This window comes from Nannobrachium achirus, assembly GCF_963921795.1.
Source record: "Nannobrachium achirus genome assembly, chromosome: 6".
In the NCBI taxonomy this organism is placed as follows: domain Eukaryota; kingdom Metazoa; phylum Chordata; class Actinopteri; order Myctophiformes; family Myctophidae; genus Nannobrachium; species Nannobrachium achirus.
In genome coordinates, this window is record NC_137815.1 from 43062618 (window position 1) to 43088924 (window position 26307).

General features: G+C 42.5%; 4 protein-coding genes across 4 annotated transcripts in view; 2 read left to right on the forward strand and 2 right to left on the reverse strand.

Annotated features, from left to right (window-relative positions):
• Positions 1-11963, reverse strand: part of iffo2b (intermediate filament family orphan 2b) — a gene marked incomplete at its 5' end in the record, with an annotated part of 35689 nt that extends 23726 nt beyond the window's left edge. The window contains one exon of the mRNA XM_080728240.1: positions 11470-11963. Coding sequence (XP_080584366.1) covers positions 11470-11963 — 494 coding nt within the window. The remainder of the gene's footprint in view (positions 1-11469) is intronic.
• A 4250-nt stretch (positions 11964-16213) lies between these two features.
• On the forward strand, positions 16214-18559 carry mrto4 (MRT4 homolog, ribosome maturation factor). The gene is made up of 8 exons (XM_080727394.1): positions 16214-16283; positions 16522-16580; positions 16725-16828; positions 17340-17421; positions 17613-17680; positions 17799-17950; positions 18244-18320; positions 18415-18559. Exons 1-8 carry the CDS (start codon positions 16256-16258, stop codon positions 18556-18558), a joined length of 714 nt encoding a protein of 237 aa, XP_080583520.1. The 5' UTR covers positions 16214-16255; the 3' UTR covers position 18559.
• A 1107-nt stretch (positions 18560-19666) lies between these two features.
• akr7a3 (aldo-keto reductase family 7, member A3 (aflatoxin aldehyde reductase)) lies at positions 19667-23977 on the reverse strand. Its single transcript, XM_080727393.1, has 7 exons — positions 23489-23977; positions 22514-22701; positions 21368-21472; positions 21155-21251; positions 20497-20596; positions 20236-20365; positions 19667-19838 (listed from the first exon to the last, which is right to left on the reverse strand). Exons 1-7 carry the CDS (start codon positions 23790-23792, stop codon positions 19677-19679), a joined length of 1086 nt encoding a protein of 361 aa, XP_080583519.1. The 5' UTR covers positions 23793-23977; the 3' UTR covers positions 19667-19676.
• A 1909-nt stretch (positions 23978-25886) lies between these two features.
• The window catches only part of megf6b (multiple EGF-like-domains 6b), a gene marked incomplete at both ends in the record, with an annotated part of 93255 nt that continues 92834 nt past the window's right edge, over positions 25887-26307 (forward strand). Inside the window, one exon of the mRNA XM_080729007.1 lies at positions 25887-25984. Coding sequence (XP_080585133.1) covers positions 25887-25984 — 98 coding nt within the window. The remainder of the gene's footprint in view (positions 25985-26307) is intronic.

A 26307-nucleotide genomic window follows, 5' to 3' on the forward strand; every position in this document is an offset into this window, starting at 1 on the left:
GACCTGGCCCCCACACCATGACCACATTGCCTGAACACATTGTGCATGTGTTTGTGTGTGTGTGTGTGTGTGTGTGTGTGTGTGTGTGTGTGTGTGTGTGTGTGTGTGTGTGTGTAGGCACTGTGCAAACATATCTGATCTAATCGTCCTCCTTCCTCTGTACTGTACTATGTACTGTCAAGTTGGCCTCTGATAGACCCTGTCATGTGCGAAACAAACCTCAAGGTGTGCCCATGTAAGTGTGATCAAAAGAACATCCTGAAATAACAGATAATTGGTTTCAAGGCATCTAATTGTAACTGTAGTCATGTCTACAAAGCCTGCAGGGACATGTGAAGTTGGCACGTGTGTGCAATGTTGGCAACATTCTGAACCTAATGATTTGTTTTTTTTCCGACAGTTGTTGGCATTATCTGACTGAAGACTGTCTGGGTTTTTCGGCCGTACAGACATGATCTCACAATTACACAATCACACCTGAAAAGAGAGATTTCACGAAGATCAAGAAGAATTCTCAACTTACAGTACACAAACCAGTGCTTTTTCTTAACTCTTCATAACATTATCAGGCGACAAGACCACTGTGAAACAAGGTGAAATAATGCCTGTCCGGTAAAGTCAGTAATAAACTCTATACAAACTTGACCGGAGGTTGTCTCTGTTCTTGGTCCCCTTTTTTCCCTCTACACCAAATCTCTTCTTTGACCTTGTAGGTCCTCTATTGTCAGCTAGTTTCAAGTGGTTAATGAGGATTTCATTTTCACACCGTGAAAAGGGTAATAAAGAAAAAGAAAAACAACCCTGACATGAACACAGACATAAGCATTGATCTATTGTCTGCTTATACCGGCTGAAACAGAAGGAGAGTTTCCCCTGGGGTCTGCAGCTCCAATCCCACCCTGCAAAACGACCCCACCCCACATCCTACATACAGTAGAGCAGCATACAATACTACCACCACTGCTGTTGTTATGTTTCCCCCGAGCTGTTATCATTTCCTGCAGTTCACATTATAGCACTGTAGCTCTGACCGCTGGTTATTGATTCAACATAGAACGCTAGCTTATTAAACTATGAAGAAGAGCCCGGTATAAACACTGTTCAGAGAACAGTCAAACTTCTTACTGTCATCTTTCTGTTGTCATGGCTAATCTTGTGTTTGCTCACAAATGGTGGGGATTTATACAATATTATGTAACACCTAAATGCATTTCATGTGCACCAGAAAACCAGTGGTGGAAAGTAAATAAAGTACTAGGACAATTGTTTACTTTACTTGATTTATTTTTTTTATTTTTTATTTATTCAATCTAAGGTTAATATTGTGTTTTTTTTTATTCCACTTACAATTATTTAACAGCTTTAGATACTAGTTACAGATTTATTATATTGATTATGATTACAAACCACCTATTGAAAAATAGTCGATCTACATTAAGCTCAAAATACTTTGCAATGCAACGCGATGATTTTTCAAAAAGGTTTGACAGATTTAGATAACATTTGTGAAATGGGACATTTATGAGTACTTTTACTTTAGTACTTTAAGCTTATTTTGATGCCAGCCCAGTAATTTTACTCAAGTAACACTTTGAATACAGGAATAGGCTACAGGTATTTCTACATTGTGGTATTTCTACCAAAAGTACAAAATCTGAGTATGTGCAGAAAACATGCTGCAAGTACAGGCCTTGTTAGGGTGGAGATGTGGTGGGTGAGGCCTTATTATGGAAGATGCTCCCTTTTGACATGTCTAGTTGTTTAGGGTGAGTCATGATTCTCATGAATCTTACCCTTCTACTCATTTGTTTTCATGGTCATTACCTCTCCTGTCATTTCAGATCATGCCACTCCCACATGTCATGCTACCACTGTAGCATGACATCTGGCTTTCCCTGTTTTTGGAGCCGTGGGCGGAGCCCATGGTCTCCCTCTGAGTGGCAATGTGTGTCCTGTCTCACCAGTGAGAACTGTCCCGTTGAGTTCGAACAGTACCTTTTATGACCACACATGTTAAGGGAGGGGCGCTGTTTTCAGGCCAGGCACACACACGCACACACACACACACAGGGGGGAACACATAGAATCAAAAACATAGATCTGGAAGTGCTCAATTTCACGGCTCCACTTCGAACCAAGGTTTGATTTTTTTTTGTATTCTGCCGTTGGGTTCACTATACTATATGTACAGTGGAACTCCCTACAGACATGAACACAGACGTTATTTGTCTACCAGCAATTGCTAACCTGACTACTGAACCTTTCTGTCTGAACTCTTGCCTGATTCCTTGTACTCTGATTCCATGCCTGTTAAGTTTGTCTTTGCTGATTGATCTCTTGGTTCTGAACCTTCCCTGTTTTCTGGATTCATCCTTGTGTACTTTCTATTCTTGTGTGATGGTTTCTTTGTCGTGTCTGTGTGTTTATATCCGTTCAGAGTCATTAACCGTCACGGGGCGTGTGTGTGCATTCAAACCAAGGGAAAAGCATGATCGCTCTGGGCTCAATCTCATGGTACATCCCATATTGTCATCCAAGCACGCACACCTGTGTAAAGAAATCAATCTTGTCCTGTAATCTCGACAGCTTCATTCCCTGAAGTCAGGTCTTTTGTTAGTAAAGGCACCACATTTCACAGTCTTTTAAATTATTAATGTCTTGCTGTCAAATGAAGTTCTGGTCTGATTATGAAATGCAAGGTAAACAACAATGCTAGCAGTGACATCATGAGGATTACATAAATGTCTCCCGTACTTTTGGCACCCTACGTAAAGATGACCAAAGAGGCCGCAGAAATGAGACAAAACAAGCAATGAGCAATACAGTGATGTGTGAAAAGGCTAGGATAAATAATCTACATGGTGGCCAACTTTATCTGCAACAGATTTAAGGGTAATTCATAGTTTGTTTTGCAAATATGTTGCTCGCCAAAAACATCCATTATTTTCGGTGAGCAACACAGTTGTATTACAAAATATGAATTGGCCATTACGTAATGAAAATACTGCTCTCTCTCATAGTGCTTCTGAAGAAGGGATGCAAGGATATATTTGATCTTGTATTATTAATAAAAAACTCTCAAGATAATTTAATCATGTTGCATATAATTGTGTGAATATCCTTAAGTTGACTGTCTGCAACTAGTTCAGAGAAACTGTTTTGTGCCAGTGGTCACAACACATCTTTACGAGGAACTAAAATCAGTAAAAGTGAACATGCTGACATTTTCTAAAACTTTATCTTCAAAAGGATTGGCATGTCTCTCTCTCTCTAGGCCACAATGCCAGCAATACTGTTTGATGACAGAAAAGTCTCAACAGTGTTGTTCAGGTTTGACCCCAGAAAAGTGGGTTAACTTCAAAGTAGTACAGTTTGACTCTACAGTATGCCACAATACCAGTTGGACTTTATTGTCTCCACCAGCCGAAGGCTGAGGGAGAGTATGTTTTCCCCTCCGTCCGTCCGTCCGTCCGTCCGTCCGTCCGTCCGTGCGTCCGTCCGTCCGTGCGTCCGTCCGTCCGTCCGTGCGTGCGTCCTCGCAGTTTGTGAGCAGCTAATCTCAGTCACCGTTGGCCCGATCGCTGCCAAACTGAGCACACACACTCCCTGGATGCCAATCTAGAATCTCTGCCCCACATTTTTCAAATCAGCCTCATGGTGGCGCTATAACAGGCCGATTTGTGTGGCCTGGTTGTTACCAGCTAATCTCCGGCGCCGTTGGCCCGATCGCTGCCAAACTGAGCACACACACTCCCTGGATGCTAATTTAGAACCTCTGCCCCACATTTTTTAAATCAGCCTCATGGTGGCGCTATAACAGGCCGATTTGTGTGGCCTGGTGGAGACCTGTGCTCGGAAGAGCACTGCTTCTAGTTCTATTTGAAAAACAGATTCACCTAAAGTTTCTACTTTTATATATTAAAAGGGAAATTGCATTCATTCAGCTGTCCTTGCTGTACCTCTGCCAGTGTGATCTGAAAAGAAAACAAGCTATTCATTTCAGGGCTGCATAATATATTGTTTAAGCATGGCACTATACACATGTGCAATAGTGACATTGCAAAGGATGCAACGTGCTTTGCAAATGTATCTACACTTTAAATTCTTGATAGAAAAATAAAATGTTTTCATCTGATGAATAACAATGATTTAATGACTTCTTGGTAACTGGTTTGCATGCACATCCGGCCTTCACAAAAGTGTCATGTTGAGTCAACCAGCGTATTGAACATTTTGAGATTTATATAATGTTTTGATTATCAAGATAATATTGTGAATCAAAGATTATTTGGGCCAGGATCATATATAATGCCTATGCCCATGCCTATCCTGAAGGGACTCATACAACTGAAATATGACAGAATACATATGCAAACTAGAAGCAGTGCTCTTCCGAGCACAGGTCTCCACCAGGCCACACAAATCGGCCTGTTATAGCGCCACCATGAGGCTGATTTAAAAAATGTGGGGCAGAGGTACTGAATTAGCATCCAGGGAGTGTGTGTGCTCAGTTTGGCAGCGATCGGGCCAACGGCGCCGGAGATTAGCTGGTAACAACCAGGCCACACAAATCGGCCTGTTATAGCGCCACCATGAGGCTGATTTGAAAAATGTGGGGCAGAGGTTCTAGATTGGCATCCAGGGAGTGTGTGTGCTCAGTTTGGCAGCGATCGGGCCAACGGTGACTGAGATTAGCTGTTCACAAACTGCGAGGACGCACGGACGCACGGACGGACGGACGGACGGAGGGGAAAACATACTCTCCCTCAGCCTTCGGCTGGTGGAGACAATTATGAACAAATTGATACTGTGTCTTGTTTGTATTAAACATATCATATATAAATATATAAATAAAAGAACAGAGATAGACTTAAGACCCCTCTCAGTGGAAAGATTCCTGACCTATGCATCCCCCTAACACTGGCAGATGTAGAACATGACCATGATGTGCTCTGTGTGTGTGTGTGTGTGTGTGTGTGTGTGTGTGTGTGTGTGTGTGTGTGTGTGTGTGTGTGCGTGCGTGCGTGCGTGTGTGTGTGTAGTATTTGCATGAAAACATGTCTGCATGAGTGATCGTGGCTGTCGTGGGAGGGGATTAGTTACACACATTGTTAACTCTCAGCCTAACACACTTTCCTCCGGGATAATAAGCTTTTGAAATACGGCGGTTATAAAGTCACAATGCTGCGTCGGCACATGTAGGACTAGCCTAGCTTTGAGAAGAATCGGTCTGGGTAGACAGGTGTTCCATTTTACATAATTAAGACCAAATCCTAAAAAGGATTAGTCTTTGTCATTTATGGTCTTAACAGTAGTTTTTGCTTGACAAACCAAAACAAACCGTAACTCTTCTGTTCTACCTCGCTTCAGGGCATAGCTCACCTAAGACTTACCAAGTCTATCTAGCCCTTTCCAAAACAAATCGTTTTTTCCTCTTCTTTTTTTTCTTTTTTTGCTGCTGTCTGTACCCCTATGCAGCGCATAAAAAGGACAGGTGCACTCTGGCACTTTTCTATGTGGCAGGATGCCACTGCACTGGGCTGCATCGATGCCTGAGAATAATCTGCTACAGCAGCACAACTGCACAGCTTTCAGAAAACACAGTGCAAATCTGAATCATGGAGAGAATACAGACACAATGCAGGAAACATTATTCCACCATGGGATAACCCACATTCTCCATCCGGCTGGATCAATACAGGGAGAGAGAGAGAGGCCACACTTCCTTTGCACGTTTTCTTTTTTTCTGCTATTGCTCTCTTCCATTATAATGGAGACTCTTTTCAAAGACAGCCCTGATGAGTGTAAAATGATGTTCCTTTCCTTATAACTTCCACTCCAGGTTTGTAAGGATACTGAAATCCACAGAAGACACATTTGTGTGCACGATAACAAAACGTCATTCTATTGCAAAAGACTCAAGGAAAACTCAGGTACGCTTGAAGACAAAGGGTTCATTCAAGATCATTACAAACACAAACTTCAGGCACTCTTGCGTAGAGCAAGAACAGAAACTACTCGACTCTTTGTTCATAAGCCCTTTATTGTAACACAGCTCTGTGTTTACACCACAGTGGGAACACCTGCACTGCCACTGTAGTGACCTCCAATGATGGCAAATGGACTGCAATAATCTATTTAAGGAAAACAAACAAATATATAATGTGGGGGAAAGGGTGTGAGATAGGAACAGAGTGTGTGAGAGAGAGGGTGGGGGGGTGGAAGAACATAGAGACTGTACTCTGGAGCACAAAGGCCTTTAGTAGTGAACTTGACTTTGTCTACCTACGTCTCAGCAGCATGGCGCCCAGCACTTAGAGGCTCTGGCGCGGTGGCTGCCATGACGTGGTGCAGATCTGGCCGGGGGCTGTGAGACTAGGTGCTAGGTTACAGTTTAAGAGAAGATCCTTCACCTGAACAGAAGGCCTGGATTAAACAAGGGCAAGTCAGTGCCACGGAGAGACAACCCAGACAGACAGACAGACAGACAGACAGACAGACAGACAGACAGACAGACAGACAGACAGACAGACAGACAGACAGACAGACAGACAGACAGACAGAGAAACCGATGTACTCGTCAGCACAGGATGTTGCATTTATTAGGTAAATACGATATTGGAAAATGGAAACATAATACTCACTTAAAGTTTTGTGTCAGAGTTAAATTCTTCCACCCCACTTTGTACCACATTTGCTCTTCTTTATTCATTCAAACGTGCCTGAAAGTCTCCTTTCAAACTAGTGAGAGTTGAAAAGTGGCTGAGCTTTGATGTTGCCTCTCATCTCTTAAGCGTCAAGAGCCTCAGGAGGAGAGTGATCAAAGTCTCTCCTCCGGAGTCTCATTGCATTGATCCACACACTGGTCAGGATGCAGGCTAAATTCAGCTGGACTTCAATTATTCATGCACCGAGGAACATGCCCACGGGGCCCTGGCTTGAACTGTTCTGGTTCCTTATATGTCTCAGCTCTGTCTCCCACATGGATATCAGCAGGGCTATGGTTGGGCGCCGATCCCAAGAGGAACAGTATAACAATTAGGAGTGAATGGAGCAGACGACAGGGCTCAAATCCCAATTGGGGAATTTGGGGCACAGCTTATAGTATATATACTATCTGCTACTGTATAAACCTCATACAGTACAGTAGGTGATGTGTCCTTGTCTGCCGTAGTATTTTGTCTAAAATGCTGCAGTAAGCTTTGCACATAGAAGTGTTAAATATTACATCTCTCTCCCTCTGGCCCTTTCTTTCAGTTCATGTACAGTAATCATCTTTATAATACAGTAGCCACTAACCAGCTAGCTGAAGATGTCTCTGCCAAAGTCCTCTAAATAAGAGCATCAGCTTGCTATGCCTTATGTATTGTACATCACAACTACAACAACTACAAAAAAGACTCCATGTTGTGCCTCCTCTCTTGTAATTGGCATTAATGTCATGGGCGGTAAAATTACATACAGATAAGATAGTTTCCTGTCTTACTCTCATAGTTGTTAAGTGACATCATATCATTACAAATAAACTCTGTCTCTCACTGGCCTTAATGTTCTGTCAATGCAATAATCGTCCTAACAGTGAACAGGGGAACACAGCAATGGCTTCTGTATAGACAGTATTATTATGTATACAGTATATTATGTAATATGTATGACGTATATCTCTAAAGCAATCTTAAATACGCTACCTAGTTACCTAACACCTCTGATTATTATATGGCATTACGGAACAGAAGACAAGGTCTCAGAGTCAGGATCAGTTTGTTCTTGAAGTCCCTCGAGTCAACACTGATCTGGGAACTGCTTTTAGTTATTGTGCTCCTAGAGCATGGAATGGGTCTCATGAGGCTTTCAAATTGGATGCCTTAATCCCATGGGGCAAATTAAAATATAGGAATTAGAAGTCAAGGCCTGTGTATGTATGTTTTAAATAATGTTGGATTAATCCATTGTATTGATGTAATAAAAATGTAATAAAAAAAACATTTGAACACCTCTATAGTCTGTCTGTAGTACTATCTGTGTATGAAAACAAATGTGCAAATTATGAAGGAATTGGTCATGTGTCTTGTTTGTATTAAATAGGTGTTATCTTGTATAAGGAAATTAACATATAAACATAGTTTCTGCCCTTATATAGTCAAGGAAAGCTGTGGAGTGAATGAGACATGGTCAGCAGTCAAATGTGGTCATCAATGTCAGCCAGCTGTTTATCACATGAGACAAGCTGGCAGCAATGACTGAAGCCTAAGAGAACTCACTGAACCCACAATGATACTTATCACCCTGCAAACACTCTGGGATAAATCTAACAGGAAAACATTATGGACCAGAACACAGGCCTGCGTACTGTCATTCGTCAGTATGAAAGAGATGTAGCCATCATGTGAGAGTATATGTTCATACTGTACAACCTGTCTCTGTGAGTTATTAAAGCTTTCAAGGGACAGTGGCCTTCGTGTGCGTGTGTGATGTGTGGGTGCGCATGCGCGTACCGTGTGTGTGTGGGGGCGCGCGCGTGCGTGCATGTGTGTTGGAGGGCAGTTATTTCTCAAGTCATTCAACTATCAGCAAAATATGTGAGCACCAAGAGCATGTGAGAGTGTGTGTGCGTGCATCCATCTTTTTGTCTGTGTGTTGTGTTTATATTACGTTAGTAAGAGATGGAAATAGAGTTCTTAGTGTAATGAGAGTGTTATGCAGTGAAGATTCACAGACAAAAACAGAGCTTTCCCAGATCTAGAATTATACTCTGTGACTATTATAGGGTTAGGGTTAGATATGAACCAGCAATACTTATCATCTGAATGGGAAATAAAAAGAAAGAACCACTATTTTTATTGGACTGGGAATTGTTGATTTTGGTCCATTACCCAACAAAAATATGAGATCACATCCAAGAATCATATGAAATAAGGCAACAACAATCCCGCAATGACATCTACAGCTGATGTAATCATATCATAAAATGTCTCTCTAAAGGATCGATGGCGTGATCAAAAATGCCACACCTTTCAGAACTGACTGACTCTACACACCCCTCAGCATTACTTCACTCTAGAGAATGTTTTCACTGCGTCTGTACTATTCTGCCTTTGGCTCCAAAAACAGACTCTTCGTCCACAAAAACAAGTCTACATTGTAAAATGAAAAAGATAGAATGTAAACACTTGAATACATCACAGAATGAACACAAGTGGCCAAATTAGAAACGGGCTAGCTTGGCCATCCATCTCCTGGTGTGTCCACAGTAGTAACGCTTTAATAAATCTCCACACTGGGGTGGAAACGAAGGGGGCCCTCCGTCGGGACAGAAGATGCCTTACAAAGCAGTCTGTATGACACAGGGAGGAGTGGAAGCGAAGGACGGAGGAATGGATTGGAGGAGACATGGGACAGAGCAATGCCCACAGAAAAGGCATGGAAGAGCCAAGACATGAATGCTGATGTGTGCCTATCATTAAAACGAGTATGACGGGGAGTGAGAGAGAGGGCAGAGCAGCGAGACATGCAGTGATGTCATTAGCCTAGTTGGCTCACACAAGAGAAGGAAACTGGGGGGGAGGGGGGGATTGATCATCAGTCACGATTAAATAGACAGTAAAATTAGACCAGTCATGTCTGTATTTTCTCTAGGTCAAGACTGTGTGAAAACTGTTCAATCCTTAAGTAACCATGATGAGTCCATTGAAGAGAAATGAGTACAAGGCTCTGTGACTTCTGTATGATATACTGAAAACATTATAACGCTGGCTAGAATATGATACACTATAGAAAAAGATGTTGTTTTGGGTTTCATCAACCACCAAAACAATTCAGACTGCTTTTAGGAAAATAAAATAAATGGATAACTTATGAAAAGAAATAAGGAATGTATGTGCTTCTCAGTCATGTTATACTGTATTTTATGGATTGAGACAGACAGATGTCATTGACTCAAACGGTCCAGAAATCTCTTATTTACTCAATGTAACACAAGGAGGCCCAGACTTCAGATCACCCCACTTTAGCTGCGGCAGCTGAAGAAATTTGGCCATTGTCCAGGCGCTGCTGTTCATTTTCTAAATCAGAACTGGACAAAAAGAAAAAAGGCTATCTCGGAATTTCAGAACGATGACTGGACAGGATATTGCTACCCCAGGAAGGGGGTTGGGAATTGGGATAGGGGGATCCTGATTCCTGAACCACATTGAACCACAGACAGACATTCTGTGTCACTGAGTCAGACGGCCCACATGGAAGTGAGCATCCGTCACAGACAGCCCCACGCTACAGGCATGGCCCTGTTTGAAAGCCTCCCCGCTTGACTCATGAGAAAACAGAGGCAGCCGGTTGTCTGGAACGGTTCCCTGCAGTAGCCAGCCAAGCCGGCCAGCAGTGACGTGGGTTGCCTATGGGGACGCTGCGGCGGGCCCATTCTGTGTATGAATATGAGTTGAAAGGAATCATGGACAGTATACACAGACTGATAAGAACTGTCCCATGAAGGAAAAAGGGGTGTGGGTCATTCTAGGGGCTATGTGTGTCAGTAAGGGCCCAATTTGTGAACAAAAAAAATCACACCCAGTGTGAAGTGAGCGGTGCCATTTATGAGTTAATTTCAACAAGGGTCCCGCCAACCAATCACAGCGCGTCCTGCGAAGCTTGGCTGATGGGACCATGGGCGTACAACACACTTTGAGCCGTTTGTGCCAAAATGTAGGCCATATCTAGGCCAGATGTAGAGGTCACGCTTAAGTTTACTTTAGGGCCTGGACGTTTTTTTGGGAACATGACAAAGCCAGATATTGGAGCTTAACTCCTTCCCAGAGCACTGCTCAAAAACATAGCATACATACACTCATATTTGCACACACACACACACACACACACACACACACACACACACACACACACACACACACACACACACAGTGCCCCCCCACCTCCAGTCTCCACTGAAGATCTCCCAGGCCTGTGAAAGTTCCTACAATGCGAAATAGTAGCCTATTACAAGTAAACACAGTCACTTTGATGGCTGTCATAACTCTGCTGTGTACAGCAACATGGATCTGCCACAAAACAATATGAGAAAGTCACACTGATGAGTTAAAAGTGACAGCTTGGCAGGGGACATACATACAGGGCCTAAATGAAAATACAACCACGTTACTCCAAATTCTCAAGCAATGTGTTAACAATTCAATAACACATGTGTCTGTATTAAACATGTCATTACAGTGATTAGAGACGTGGGCTATCCTGGCTGAATGTGCTCTGCTCTGAGTCTGGCCTACAGTAGAATGCAGAGTAGGCTAACCATCTGCAATGAGTCAAACCTTGCTTTGGTAAATCTTGGCAATGACGTGTATGGGCCTATAAGGCCCGAATAATAGCATTGCCAGCTGTTTCAAGAATATGGCTGCAATAAATAGAACTAGTAGGCCTACTACAACAAAAAGTCAGAGTTATGTCTAGGCATTTTCTTACCTTCTCCGATACTCTTCTCTCTCTCGCTTGACTTTAGCCAGCACATTGTACAGAGCTCTCAGCTCTGGGGTGATGGTGTCTATTTGGACCCCGACTCCGTCCGGATACGTCCAGGACACCCCGGGCCCCTTCAGGGTCTCGAACCGTTCCCCTTGTCTCCTCACGTGCGTGAAACTCCAAATGGTGCCTGGCAGTCGAGATTCTGGGGAGTCCGTTTGGGTGGCGACTTCTCGGGTGTACACGGCGTGGTAACGCTGATACTCCAGTGCTTGCTGCAGCTGACTTTCCAGTAATTTGTTCCTCCTTTCCAGTTCGTGAACTTTGGCGAGGAAGCAGCGGAACCGCAGGTTGAGTGTCTTCAGCACATGGATGTTGGAGCCCAGGTCGTTTCGCAGCGCGCTGGTCACCGCGCCCGAGCTGGGCAGATGACTGCCGACGGGCATAGTGGCGATCATACCTACAGGCGGGTGGTCAGCGAAAAACATGGAGTTCATGTTGGTAAACAATGCTGGATAATTCCACTTTGGGCTGGTCAAAAGACGTTACAACCAAACCCCTCTTTCTCTCTCTCTCTTTATGTTTTATCTCTGCATTCTTCCAAAACCCCCACTCCCCCAGCGACTTTCTCCTTATGATGCAGATGCTGAAACAAGTACTGACAGAGTAACTGAAGGTGAAAGTGAGACAAACATCACGGTCCCTGTAGGTTCACCTCGGAATAACATAGATCCCTGTGTGTCAGTGTAGTTGACGCGTAAATAAAGGCAATAGTGCCAGAGAGACATCCAGGTACCGGCCGGTAATCATCTTATCGTGTTAACGGTTTGACGCAGACCGCAATAAGCACCACCAGCTATCTTCAGCCTCCTGCTCTAGCTGTGCCGGCTGTCCTTTGCCAGGTGCTGCTGCTGCTGATGCTGCGGAGTTTTAGGCTACACGCCCGCATAGACTCTACCGCATAGTCCCCTAGTCTTTTTCAAGCCCTTGTAGTATGTGTGCGGTCTCCAGTAGCCCGATGTGAAGGCAGGATCCAGGACCGCAGAGCCCAGCCTCTCCGTGGCGTCGCTGCATGGATCATGTTGCAAGTGCTAAACTAGGCAGCACTCAACCCCTCCCACATTCTCTCTCTCCCTCTCTCTCTCTCTCTCTCTCTCTCTCTCTCTCTCTCTCTCTCTCACACACACACACACACACACACACACACACACACACACACAGGCCACTGTCTCTGGATAGCTTTAATAAGACTATAACTTAATTATAAAGACTGCCATTTTTAGCTCCAACAACAATAGAAATGTTGGTCAGTCGGTCATTTGGTTGACCAGAGCCACCAGACTGTCCAAGAATCCCAAACCAACATATCTGTAGAACTACTTGCTGGATACCCATGGAATTTGCTTTGCACCTTCTTGTAACCTTCATGCTAGCCTACTGATTTTGGTGAGCCAACAGCATTTCCTCAAGTGCTGTCTTTAGGCCAGAATTTCAAGTTATCTCAAAATCGAGTGGGCAGAATTCCATGAAACTCGCTGTAGGCTACAAGTGAATACACTTTTCCAGTGTTCAAGTTATTGCAGTTTGGTTTGTATTGTAAGTTACCATGGGGAATGTGTTGGGCCAGTTGGGGGATGAATGTGTTATGTCTTAAATTTGATTCATAGATTAGCCACCATGCATGGTAGGGGGCAACTAAAGGGAGCACCTGCCTCATTTGCTCTATGACTGTGTTTGTTTGGTGCTTTGGGTGTGGGTGTTGTTCCTATAAAAGGTCATCATGACTACCCTTGCCATCAAGTCTTGACAGCAGCATGGCAGCTGAGCCAGGAGGAGGTGTCAAGCAACCCCGACGCTACAATGGAGATGGATGTGACAGGCACTTTTCAATGTCCCCTGTAGTCTCACGTCACACGACAGACAATGGAATGAAGACGAATGTCCCCCTTCAAACTTGTAATAGGTTGATGTGCCAGTAAAAACATTTAAAACAAGATAAGCCCAGTGAGTGCCTGTGCAGAGCGGTGCATGACGGCTGACGCTTGGTAAGATGTTGCTTGACCTGTGATAAAGCGTCCTACCAGGCTCCAAGTGCTCATGTGCCATGTCAGAGTTAGACGGGCAAGGGGATAGTGTAACAGGCGTCTCAAACCAGTCAGGAGAGAATCCGTTAAGGCTGTTGTTGATACCATGACATGCAGGTGCTCTGACTTGGTATATTGGACTATATTATATTGAATAACATAAAGTAAACATAAACTAGGACCTTATTAACCCAAGAGCTTCCCTTTCTTCCTTTGGTCTGTCTAGCCCAGAACCCAGCCCTCCAGCTCGACACTCACACCATAACTAACAGTTATTGCCACAAGACAAGCCTTTAGGCCACTAAGTGGCCTAAAGGCCTGTCTTGTGGCCAAAAGGCCTGTCTTGTGGCAACATTAAGGGACCCATTTGTGGGGTTTCAAACCATTCATCAGCTATCACCAAAATACTGTCTGTGCACCAAAGCAAATAACAAATAATGTTCATTAGGTCATAAGGCTCGTTGAGAACCCTCGGAGTTGCTCTGATTATAGCTTCACTTTCTCATTCTACATACCACTGTTAAAGTGAGAAGCTTGGGTTTTAAACAGGGTTACATTCTTATCCAGACTTATGACAAGAGTTCAAAATGTCCCACATATATCTCAAAGTGAGGCCCGGGTAGCTGTGAGACACTCATGACCCACATTCATGCCAACACAGCTTGCAAACAGTATAAATACCCTGAGAGTGACACATTTATTTTGTATCATAGTAACAGTAGGTCTATTATGAAACTTGTGATCCACATAAATATCCCTGTTTGTTTGGATCAAAATATCAATTGAGAAGGGTATAATGGCATATAAAAGTTGGCTATATACAGGACAGGTGTCATAAGAGTAGTAGACCTATGCATACTGTACAGGGTTCGAGTTATGTGGGGGCCAATGGGGGCTTAAGGCCCAATCACACTGGGCCGATCCCGGGGCCGAGTCATCCCGATCAGATTTCGGGATGACCCCCCGGGAAAATCGTTCTGTCGGCCCCGGACTCGGTCTTGGGTTTGAACGGTACCCCGACACGATTGGATTATGTTAATGGGCTTTTTATGGCCTCGGGAGCTCTTCCTCGGAAGCTCCGAGAATATCAAAAAAGCTAGCCCCCATAGATAAAGTCTGGGACCCCATAGTCAAAAACCCCTATGGGGTCTCTTTTTTTCCCCAAGTGTTTTTTTTTTTTTTTTCCCTCCCCTGCGCTCTCTGGCTCTCATCAGTGGTGGTTTTAGGCAGAGGCTACTGCCATCTTAGCCTGAATGAGACATCTCTGATAAACCTCGCATAGCCAGACTTACTCGTGTCCCTGATTGGCTCTCACGGCTCTTTGCCGTTGTCCCATTGGCCAAAAAGAAAAAGCAGACAACATTTCTTGACTCCAGAAGAACTCTTTCCGCCCCGCCCCCCTTTCAGAGGCTAGTGTGTGTTTACTTTCGCTTTGACAATGCACGTTTATCTTTCTGGATATGAGAAAAAGAAAAAGAAAAAGCGTCAAACGGGACTGCGGCAACAGCGAACAGGTAAATAAACATTCTTGCACTGTCAGTTGTAACTTGTGTTGTGCGATGGAGCCACGTTGCTGCTTTAGTGGCGATAAGGGCTGAGTTGCGTTAGCCAGCTGCCTTGCGTGTCACGGATAGACTTGTAATGCTGCTGTTTTGTAATCTCTCCTACCTCGCTGTCTGACTATCTTGCTGGCTGGTGCATGTGGAAAGGGGCAAAGGGAAAGTGTAGTGTGCCATTCCCGATTGTTTAGCAAAACAAAACCCGCGGAAACCCGAATAAAATGCGATAAAAACGTGATCAAAACCGCGAAAAACCGCCAATTTTCGCGCGCGCGAGACGTGACCCCCCCCCCATGTAGGGCCCCCATAGCTCTGGGAGTATAACTCGAACACTGATACTGTATATATGCTATAGTCTTTTGTGTTGGTTGGTGAAGGTGAATACTGAAGGGCCTACTGTGAAATATTAGCTGACAGCTGACAGGAAATAAACTGGGACCCAATTCCACCAGTTTATGGTATGGCTTAAGTGGTGTCAGACCGCCATTCCGAAACACCGCCATTCCGAAACAGGGTTAGGGTTAGGGTTAGGGTTAGGGTTGTTAGGGTTCCTAACAATGGAATTCAATGTTCGGAATGGCGGTGTTTCGGAATGGCGGGGTGTGATATGAAATAGATGTTCATTTATTTACATATTTTAAGTAAATTATTTCTGGTAGTAGATCAGTGTGATGTTTTACCCCAACTGCACGTAGCCTATACATTTATCTCCCGTTTTGAACAGTGGTGTAAAGTAACTAAGTAGATTTACTTAAGTAGCAACAATTTTGAGGGTATTTTTTTATTTTTAGGTATTTGTACTTTAATTTAGTATTTCCAATACTTCTAGGCTACGTCTACTCCACTACATCTCAGATCCAAATATTGTACTTGTATACAATTATTTGAAAACTTTAGTTACTAGTTACTTTGCACTTTTCAGAATTCCGGAATTTTACTTTTAACAGAGAATTTCTATTTTGCAATAGTTATACTCAGTAGCCTAAAACATGTGAGTACCTTTTACACCACTGGTTTTGAATGGGATATGCATTTTAATTTGAGTCAGGCACCGCCTGCTCAGCTTGAGCAGAGCGAAACATTTGGGGTCCTTTCTCTCTTCACGTGTGCAAGTTCTTCCTTACAGACACAACGTGAAATAGAACCATGCCGAAGTCAAAGAGGGACAAGAAAAGTAAGCAAACACTAAACATGTCATTAATAAAGGCGTATCATTTTAAACGGTTAAATGTGACCGTATTCAGACATGGTCATTCGTTACACCTATCCAATTTGTATATCTCCTGACATCGAAATAGTAGGCTTCTAAAGCAAGCTAGCGTTAGCTTAGCCTGCTGTGCAATGTGATGTAAAATGCATGATAGCCAGCAAACACATCAATGTATTTTTTTTCATCATCTTCTCTTCTCCAGTTTCGTTAACGAAAACAGCCAAGAAGGGGCTCGAGACAAAGCAGAGTTTAATTGAAGAAGTAAGTTTCTGAACTATGCTGTCTGCAGTCTGCTGGTGCTGCTGGCTAGTGATGCTGATGCTGTAATGGCCCAAAAATATACTGTCCTGGTTTTGTCCTGTATGTACTGAATGTGATGTGATCTTCCTTCCCTGCCGTTTTTAGCTACGGAAATGTGTGGATATATACAAGCACCTGTTTATCTTCTCTGTGGCCAACGTGAGGAACAATAAGCTCAAAGACATCAGGACAGCATGGAAACATAGCAGGTAATGAACCCTGTTGTTGTAGGGTAGATTATGTTTTGGTTAAAACCGAATTTATATGGTCTATGGTTAAAACCAAAAGGTTAAAACACCGTTTTCGGATAGTAATCATTGCTATAGACTAGACTCTAGGGTTTGTTAAGTTGTTCAGTCTCCATCTCTACAGCGTTTTAATAAACATTTTCAGGTGTGTTGTCAATTTCAGTCAATCAGTAGAAAGTACCCATTTGTCAGCTTCGATTTGATGGTGTTCAAACTCCAAGTTTGTCTGCTAATGTGTTTGTTTTAATCACTTCCAAATTACTTGTTTATCCTGTGTGAGTTCTCTCTCCTGAAAATGCATTGTGTTTAGAGCTGGAGAGACAGTGAGACCCCTGTTCATTCTCTATAAAGCAATGATTTCTATGAGAATTTAGAGCTGTTTAACATTTATTTTAACAAAACAAAACAAAACACCACCTTAACTAGATTGTTGTCCCAACAACTGAAATCCACTTTTGAACTTTTTTCACAGATTCTTCTTTGGCAAAAACAAAGTCATGATGGTTGCTCTGGGAAAAGGCCCAACGGAGGAGTACAAAGATAATTTGCATAAGGTAAGTGGAAGTGCAATGTCTAGTGATTTGGATTGATGATTGTTGTAATCTGCATTAGAACCTTAGCCACTTAAACCCTGGTCTCATGATGCAATGTGTTGTGATCTTGTAAATAGTCTATGCTCAATTATTCTTTTCCTTAAAGAGTTTTGAAAATGTGCTTAAGTGGGTACTTTTAATGGTGTTTTTAGGTCTGCAGATATCTGAAGGGAGAAGTGGGTTTGTTATTCACAAACAAAACCAAGGATGAAGTACAAGAGTAAGTAAGCGTTCACTTTCTTTTCCGAGACACAGAAGACACAAATATACCATAATTGAGTGTGAGATGCTTAATGTAAATTATTTAATGTTCTCTAAATTGTGCCCTCTGTCCACAGGTATTTTACTCAGTTCAAAGAGATGGATTTTGCACGGGCAGGTAACAAGGCACAGATGGACATTGTGTTGGATGAAGGACCCTTGGAACATTTCCCTCACTCCATAGAACCACAGTTGAGGCAGTTAGGACTTCCCACTGCTCTCAAGAAAGGTAGTGTATTCATTCATGTATATAATGGCTAGCATTGACAAATAGCCTAATGCCTGTATAATACTTGATTACGTGTCGTGAACCGGTAATGGCAGATTCACAAGATGATGTGCCGTGAGCATGTAGATCTGCTATTTTTGGTGAGCGACACTGGAGCACAATAAGTATAAATGACCTTCAACCTATCTGACAAGATCTTTTTTTGTCTTGCACAAATCCAACTGTGTAACGAGGAACCATAATGATAACATTAGTTTGTTTCATAATAGGAATCTGTGATTTCTTTGTCTTAGGGGTGGTAACACTTCTAAAAGAGCATCAAGTGTGTAAGGAGGGTGAAACTCTAACCCCTGAACAGTGTCGTATTCTGGTGAGTTCTTGACTTTTCTTTGACTTGAGAGAAATCTGACATTTATACATGCTGTCAGTGGGTAATGGGCTTGGTTGTGGTTTGTCAATTACAGAAAATGTTTGGTCATGAAATGGCTGAATTCAAAGTGCAGATCAAGTGCATGTGGAACTCAGAAACGGGTGAGTTTGACAACTTCACTGGAGTGGAAGAACCTCTGCAGGAGGAAGAGGACGATGAAGAGGAAGATGTTGAATGAAACCTATGAAGGACTTTCTATACTTTGCCTTTAAAGTCACCGGTTTGGCCATTCATTCTGGACCTTGAAATTAAAGCTACTGAGAGATATTCGATATTTGATCCCACACCGGAAACCTGAGTGGTCAATGGAAACTGATGCCTATGGTATAATTTTTCATCACCTAAAAAGCATTCACTGACTTCAGTCTCTCATTTTGGAATGTATATATCTGTGGTTTTTCACTTCAGTAAGTCGTGGAGAGAAAGAACTTTAATGATCCATATATCTGAATTCCTGTGTGTACAGAATGGAACCAGTTTTTTATATACAAATTCTATTCAACCTATATTCATATAATTGGTCCTCACTAATGCTCGCGATAAAAGGGTACTTTTCCCCCCCTTCTCTACTCAGTCTGTGTTTCATAGGAGGGCTGTGGACTGCGTTTTTTTTTTTCAAAGCCAGTGTTCTCGTGTTGATTTTTATTAACGGGAGAACAATGGCTGCCATTATAACATGCAAACTTTACAGGAATAGAAATCATGCAGTTTCTATTAGCTAGGATCCCCATCGATGTCATTGGAATTGTCCATAGCCTTCCTTTGAGACAGACAGGGTAGACAAAAGGTACCATCAGCATAGTGAGGACCAATTATATGAAGATGGGTTGAACATTTAAGTTGTCCTTTAACAACCAAAGTTTGTGTGCACCGGTTTTGTCATGTTTTTGTGAACACCGAATTGAACCAGATAGATGGTTCTTTAATGCCTTTGTATGGATGGAGGGGCAAAATGTTTTGACCAGTTTAAGATGGACACCTCCAGAAACGTATTTTTGCATTGACTTGTATATTTACAATTAAGTGCTGTGATCTGACATGTGCATTTACATGTAAGAATATTTACATGTAAAAAATAAAATATCAAGTAAAATATTCTGTATCAAGTGGATATTCTGTATCAAATGGAATTTCTGAAAAAGACGTAATGTTCATATCTTGTCATGTTCTCAAACAAACATTAAGGCAAAAGGAAATTGTAGATCTGAACATAATATCTGAGTGGGATACTGCAAATCACAATATCTGATCACCCCTTCTACATGTCAAAAAAATGTAATGGGCATTGCAGACTATTCAGCGAAAGTAATTTGGACACTCATGGGCCACCAGATTCCAAGCTTGTTTGAAGGCCTCTACCACCCTCTCATCCAGAGGACCCTCCTCTGAGGCAGACATGTTCTGCTGAAGCTGCTCCATGGAAGACATGCCAATGATAACGCCGTCTCCTAGATCACCCTGCAATTGAAGATCGCAATGGTTACAGAGTGATCTGAATATCAAACCACCATGTATTTATAATCAAGACATTAACTCAGACATATATTAATATGCTTGTACAAGAGGGTGTTATATCAGAACAGCTGGCAATAACTGTGTAGCATAAAAGCAGGTCTATGTCCATCTTTACATTGATAATTGATCTGGCACTTATGCTCACATGTTGTACACCAAAAGCCTTTGGCCTAGGATGCTGCTGTTGTGTATTAATTTAAATGATTAGGAATAGACACAGACACATTCATGAAAATGATTTGATATCACAGTAAGGCACACATGCAACAGCATGTGTGGTCATTACACAAGAAGGCAAGACAAAACTGGTAATGTGGTGTACAGTATTTCACAGTTTTACCTTAAGATGGGAGTGATGGTACATCCAGCGTATAGCTGCAGAGGTCATGGTGGGTTTCTCTGAACCATAAACGGCCTCCAAGGATTTTTGAACTAGATCTATTGCCTGGAAGTTGCTTTGATTCCAGTATCTGATGAGACAATGGATGATATCAAAATAACATACCTTTATTTATTTGCCTTAGATATACACTAACATGCATACTATCAGGCCTTCACAATAACTTGAAGAAAACCCTTAAGCAAAATGTTGGCCTCTGACCTTTCCCTGTATTTTTCAGCCCAGCTGTTGCCAAAGAATCGTCCTGCAGGCTGGGATCCATCCTTGTCTTCATAATGGTACTTCCCTGTCAGAAGGCCCCCTGGTGGAGGAGGAGGAGCATCAACCATAACATCCATATCTCAGAGGTGTTTTATGTAGACATTTTGATCCCAGTTAGATCATGACTATTCAATACTCTTGTCACACTCTGGAGATAAAGGGTTTCATGGCAAAGGAAAGGATTTATGTATGTTCAAAGCTCAGTATATAGTATGAGAAATGTGCACATTCAAATTAAATGTAGTAGGGTAGGTGCAGGACACAAAGCAACGATGAAACACTACAATGTTGCTCCTAAAACAGTATTTATTTGCATTTTATTTTGAAGAAGGCCTGAATGCTAAAATGTTAATGCATACTGTTTACTATAAATAATATGTATTATAAAATGTTAATAAATACTGTTTACTATAAATAAGATGTATTATAAATGCCAAATGTGAAGATTATATCATATAAATCACTACTTTTTAATTCTCCAGACATAAAACCTTTGTTGCTGTATATAAAAGAATGCATTTCAAATAAATGGAGGCAAATATTCTGCAAGCATCAAATTAAACTTGAGTACAGTGAAGAGGTGAGAAATACACAGTACCTGCTAAAGGGTTGTATGCATAGAATCTCATCCCATAGTTTCTCAGACATGGCAGCAACTCTGTCTCAACCTGTCTTGTAGTGGCATTGTACATTCCCTGCCAGTGGTAACAGTTTAATTACAATGGGCAGGGTTCAAAGTTTAATCGTAAAATGTTGTCTAAAACTTGTTTTTAATGGGTTGATGATGAGTATGTGAGGTGTGCATAAGTACCTGGTAGACAGTAGGAACAATCCAGTTGTTGTGTCTGCAGATACATACAATTTCAGCTACTTCCCATGATGCATAGTTTGATAAGGCCAGCTCCTTGAATTTCCCCTGAAAGGTACACATTAAAATGAAATCTGACTTTGTCATTGCATCAAGACAAGTAAGCACATGATTAACATGCTTTCAAGTATCACTGACCTATTCTTCTCTTATTGCATGGTTCTTAGGAGGCGAGCCAGGTAGAAGATGGTTTGTGTGCGTGTGGGTGTATGTGTGTCTAGTCTGTCTACAGTATGTCTGTAGACATCCTACGTCCTTCCATATTTGGGCAAGACTGATCATGACATCAAACATCCACAAGCCATACATTTATTAGACCTTGTCAAATAATTCTACTGGGTTCCCACACATTTTTACCAATGAATTTCCAAAACCTTTCCAGAATATTTAAGCCAGTTTCCAGGACTATATAACAATAATTCAGCACAATAACAAGTCACTTACTCCTATGTGCAATGCCCAAAGACAGGCAGTGTAGCAAACGGGCCGTGGCGTGCATGCGGATTGTACACGCACATGCCCACGTCAAAAGGTTAGAAGATTGTGGCAGGGAACCCTCAAAGTCGATTTATGGTGGCAGTAAAAGTTAACAAAATCAATAACCAAAAACAATGCATAGCTATTTTTTCCAGGACCTTCCAGGACCCTTGATCAATTCCCACGAGAGTGTGCTGCTGGGACAGAGAAAGGTCAATAATAAAAGTAAATTTTTTCTCTTAATTCGTCTCTGAAAAAAAGCCATTTTACTATGAAGTTTTGGGAATATTGTGTGGCTTGTGATCCAATATTTAGTTCAGTGACCATGGAGATAAAAATGGTTCAGAAGCTGCGTTCGCGTTCACTCTCCCATTGAAATGAATAGTCTCCAAACTGCTTCCGGTCTGGTGTCCACCTACTTCACGCAGATACAGGGAGTAAACCGGAGATGGCGAGTCTTGCCATTTCCGTCTTGGACCTCGTCTTGAGTATAACTGGGGTCATTATGTACTGTATGTGCACAGTGTTGCAGGGACATATTTGAGTGAAGGAAAATGTTTACAACTTAAATCAATAGGAAATGTTGTAGCTTCTACTACCTAATGTGTGTACCTCTTTGTGCAGTTCATTGCAGGCTCTCAGGGTATCCTGGATGGGGTTTTGGTGGTCAGGAGCATGGAGGTAGAACATATCCACAGAGTCTGTATTTAGCCTCTTTAGGGAGGTTTCCAACTGGGAACGAACACTTTCTGGTTTCAGCGTCTTACCATCCCAGGGATTGGCTTTGGTGGCTATGTTCACTGTCACACAGAAAATAACAAACATTAACTCAATGCGGTAATAAATCATGCATAACCTGGGTTGACCATCAAAACTGGACCTCTTTACTTGTGCTGCAGTGCAGAGTACACTACAATCATGACCACATTTCAGTTTACAAATGAGAAAATGTTAAGAGGGTCAAAATTGTGGAGAGAAACATTTCTTACTTGATCCTGTCTGTAGCTAAGGACAATAGGACAGGTTTTACATTTCAATGGGTCTGCAGCTTTGCATGTCATATTCATGGCAGTGCTAGAAACACCCCAGAAACAAATAAAATCAAACAAAAACATGATGAACTTGAACCTATGGACAGGAGTCAAGCATCTGAAGTGGAGCAGTGATCACAAGGTTGCAACTTGTAATCCTGAAGGGCTGCATTGGCTAATACACAGGTTTCTGAATTGTTATGATCTTTTTGTAGGACTCGGATGCATGGTACGTAGTTGGACTTTAGGCTCGAAAGTTAGTTTGAGACCAAAGTAGCCTCGAATTTGCTAGAAAGTTAGTTGATGGTGGTGTTATGTGACGGGGGCGGCTCTGTAGTGTCTGTACTCAGCCAATCAGCTGCGATTATGTCTGTACATAACGTCAAATTACTTGCACAACAGCTAAAGTAACCAATATTTGAATTGAAATATGGGTTTGAAATGAATGCATTTGCTAGCAACTAGCAAGTAGCAAACAACTTATTTGCATGAAGCAGCATGACCATTGCCACCGTTTTGATCAGCAGACAACAGTAGCCTACCCTACTACACTAACCTGTCTTTGGTAGATTCATGCCCCCTATGATGGTCTCCGACTGTCCGTCCGTGTACATGAAGGCTGTGTCCACCTCATTGTGACCACGGTCCAGGAATGCTCTGACCATCTCCAGGCTCTGCTCCGCGTTGGCTCGTCCCCCGAACGCCATCGTTCCCAGCAGGGAAATGGGCTTTTTCACCTGAGAAGACATGTTTCTCAGTGCCACTATAACCACCGGCGAATGCGTGAAAACCTGCTTGCTAATAACGCGTGTTTTACGGAGTGTGTACAGGCCTACTACTAATCGTGTTGTCCACTGCATAATCAAGTAGACGCGTGTTCTCTGAGGTAAAAGGGCACGTTATGGCGATAAGGGAGTGTGGTAAAGTTACTTAATTTAAAATAGACGCGCAGCCTATACTCAATGCAAGTACAGCTGCTAGTACGTTGCCTTCTTGGCAAAAGAAAATGTGGTTAATCATTGTGAATGTCGTTTGCCCCTGTCAATGTTTGCTAAACTTTGCAGACCACCTTTAAATATTTATTTACTCAGGCCAGGTCTCTTCGTTGCGTCACCCGAAAAACACATGCAGCGTTCCCTCAATGAGCAGTGGTTCTTGTTTTATCCACAAGGTGTCAGCAAAACATCATCTATATTTCACACAGGAGTCAAAACATTGACACTGCGTGCACTAATGAGCCTCGGTTCGGTAATAGCACATTCTGATTCATACACATTAATTAATACTTATATACTGGTAGCCCTGAATACAGGACTCTCTGGCTACATATTCATTATGCATATCATTACAACAGAAAGAGTATCAAATGATTCAAACCTAAAAATGACACAATGGGGAAATTGTTGTAGGCTATTACAAATAGGCTAATTCCCCTGGCAAAGATTAACTTTCGTTTTGTTTTTTGGAGCGGTGAAAGCGCTCCCAAGTCCCAATAGACAGGTATGTCCGTGGCTGGCTGGCTGGCTATGTGGCTGGCTGGCTGGCTGGGTATGTCTGTAGCCTGGCAATACCTTGAGTGGCCACACAAGTTAAAGGAGGGGCGCTGTTGCGCGCGCGCGCGCACACACACACACACACACACACACACACACACACACACACACACACACACACACACACACACACACACACACACAGATTCACCGCTCCACTTCGAACCGAGGTTTGATTTTTGTTTGCTGGTTTGGTGTGAGAGCTTGTTGAGTAGCAGTGACCAGTGAAGGCTCTGGGCCATTAAAATACATGTATGAAATGAACCCTGTTTTGGGAACAGCAGTAACTCAGTCCTGCTGATCCACTGACCCCTTCCTCCTTGACCAGTGACCACGTCATCAGCTGTTTGACCCCCCAGGGCCTCTACCTCTATAATTCATTCACAACAAGGTAAGACGACGGCCCAAGTGAAAGCACACTATATTTTGTTTAGCATAACATTTGTTAGCTCTGGTCCATAGCGTTAGTGGAGTTCTAACGCTATGGACCAGAGCTAAACATTTGTATGGTATTCAGGTAAATAATTGAGTGAGATAAAATATCAAACGTTGGCGCGATGTCATTCATCTGTTGCATGGATACGCTATTATACCTGTGTGCTAAATATGTTCCTATCAGAAGTTTTTATAGCAGGCTCAATATTTTATGCTCCATCGCACGAGGGTGTCGCTTTCCATTTATAGCCTATTAGTGGTTTTCAGAGTGGGTCCACAGGGACGCTCGTGGTTCCTTGGGGGTGCTTACAGGTCTGTCTGTGTAGCCCATACCCATCTGAGACTTTAGGCTACTTAATAACTCGTATCAGTCTTTGAAGTTAAAAAAGTTGTGGAACCACTTCTATTCTATCATGATGCATTTTCAGCCTCAGACTGTATATCGGCTTTATATAGACCTATTTTATTAGGCATGCGAGTGGCATGCCGCATGATGCGACACCGACGCAGGCTGGACTATAAATGAAGCATAATTAAGGCTTTTAGGGTGGCAGCAGCCGGCCGCATCCTCCTCCATCCTCCCCCATCCTCCCCCTGCCTGGCCGCCAGACATCATTACCAAGTCAATGGGAGTCAAAGCACTTCAGCTTCCACGAGTCTCGCACGCATGTGCGTCCATGCAACATCTGCACTAAAAGCAGTGGAGGTGATCTGTGTGTTACTGTGTCAAACAGCGCTGCTGCTGCAACCACGCACCGGCTGCAATGGCTGTGTGTCGCTCACGTTATACAGTAGCCGGAGTTCTGGGAGCCTTTTAAAGTTTCTTCAAGTTGATTCCTTGGATTTTTGCCACCTTTGTTATTATTATTTATGGTGATCCTGCCCGTGAGCATGACTATTTTATGAATGACATAGCGCGTTATTCATGAATATTTTTTCATTGTATGGCAAGAGGAAGTCGAAATGATGGATATTATTACCTTTTCGTTTTTTCTCATATTTCTTGGTGAGGTTTCTGCTGCTGCATCCCGTTATGGTACTGCAAACAATCTCCAACCCTATATGTGAGTAACATGCATGTTATCCTCATTCCTCACCCACTGTATTTTATTATGGAAGAAATACATTTAAAAAAAAATATTTCAGACAATATAGCAATATTAAATAGTAGGCTATTCTGCTTCAGGCATATAAATCCTAATATGAACCTTTTCATATCAATCAGAACATTCTCAACACATTTCCTTCATAGCCTCAGTTTTGGAATGTCACTTTCTGGCAGAGAGGAGAATAATTAAAGTGTATTTGTATTGGACATGCACAAACATGTGGCTATATAAGGTCACAAACAACCAAAGCCTAAAGACACAGGTTTGAAGACAACAAG

Bases quoted from the DNA above. Each gene is read 5' to 3' on its own strand.
- akr7a3 (XM_080727393.1), bottom strand. From the start codon at position 23,792: ATGCAGTGGACAACACGATTAGTAGTAGGCCTGTACACACTCCGTAAA. The intron at 21,473-22,513 runs GTACACACATTA...TGTACCTTTCAG, and splicing joins GCAATGAACTGCACAAAGAG to GGGAAATTCAAGGAGCTGGC. The intron at 20,597-21,154 runs GTACTGTGTATT...CTCCTCCACCAG, and splicing joins TGCATACAACCCTTTAGCAG to GGGGCCTTCTGACAGGGAAG.
- mrto4 (XM_080727394.1), top strand. From the start codon at position 16,256: ATGCCGAAGTCAAAGAGGGACAAGAAAA. The intron at 17,681-17,798 runs GTAAGTAAGCGT...CTCTGTCCACAG, and splicing joins ACCAAGGATGAAGTACAAGA to GTATTTTACTCAGTTCAAAG. The intron at 18,321-18,414 runs GTGAGTTCTTGA...TGTCAATTACAG, and splicing joins CTGAACAGTGTCGTATTCTG to AAAATGTTTGGTCATGAAAT.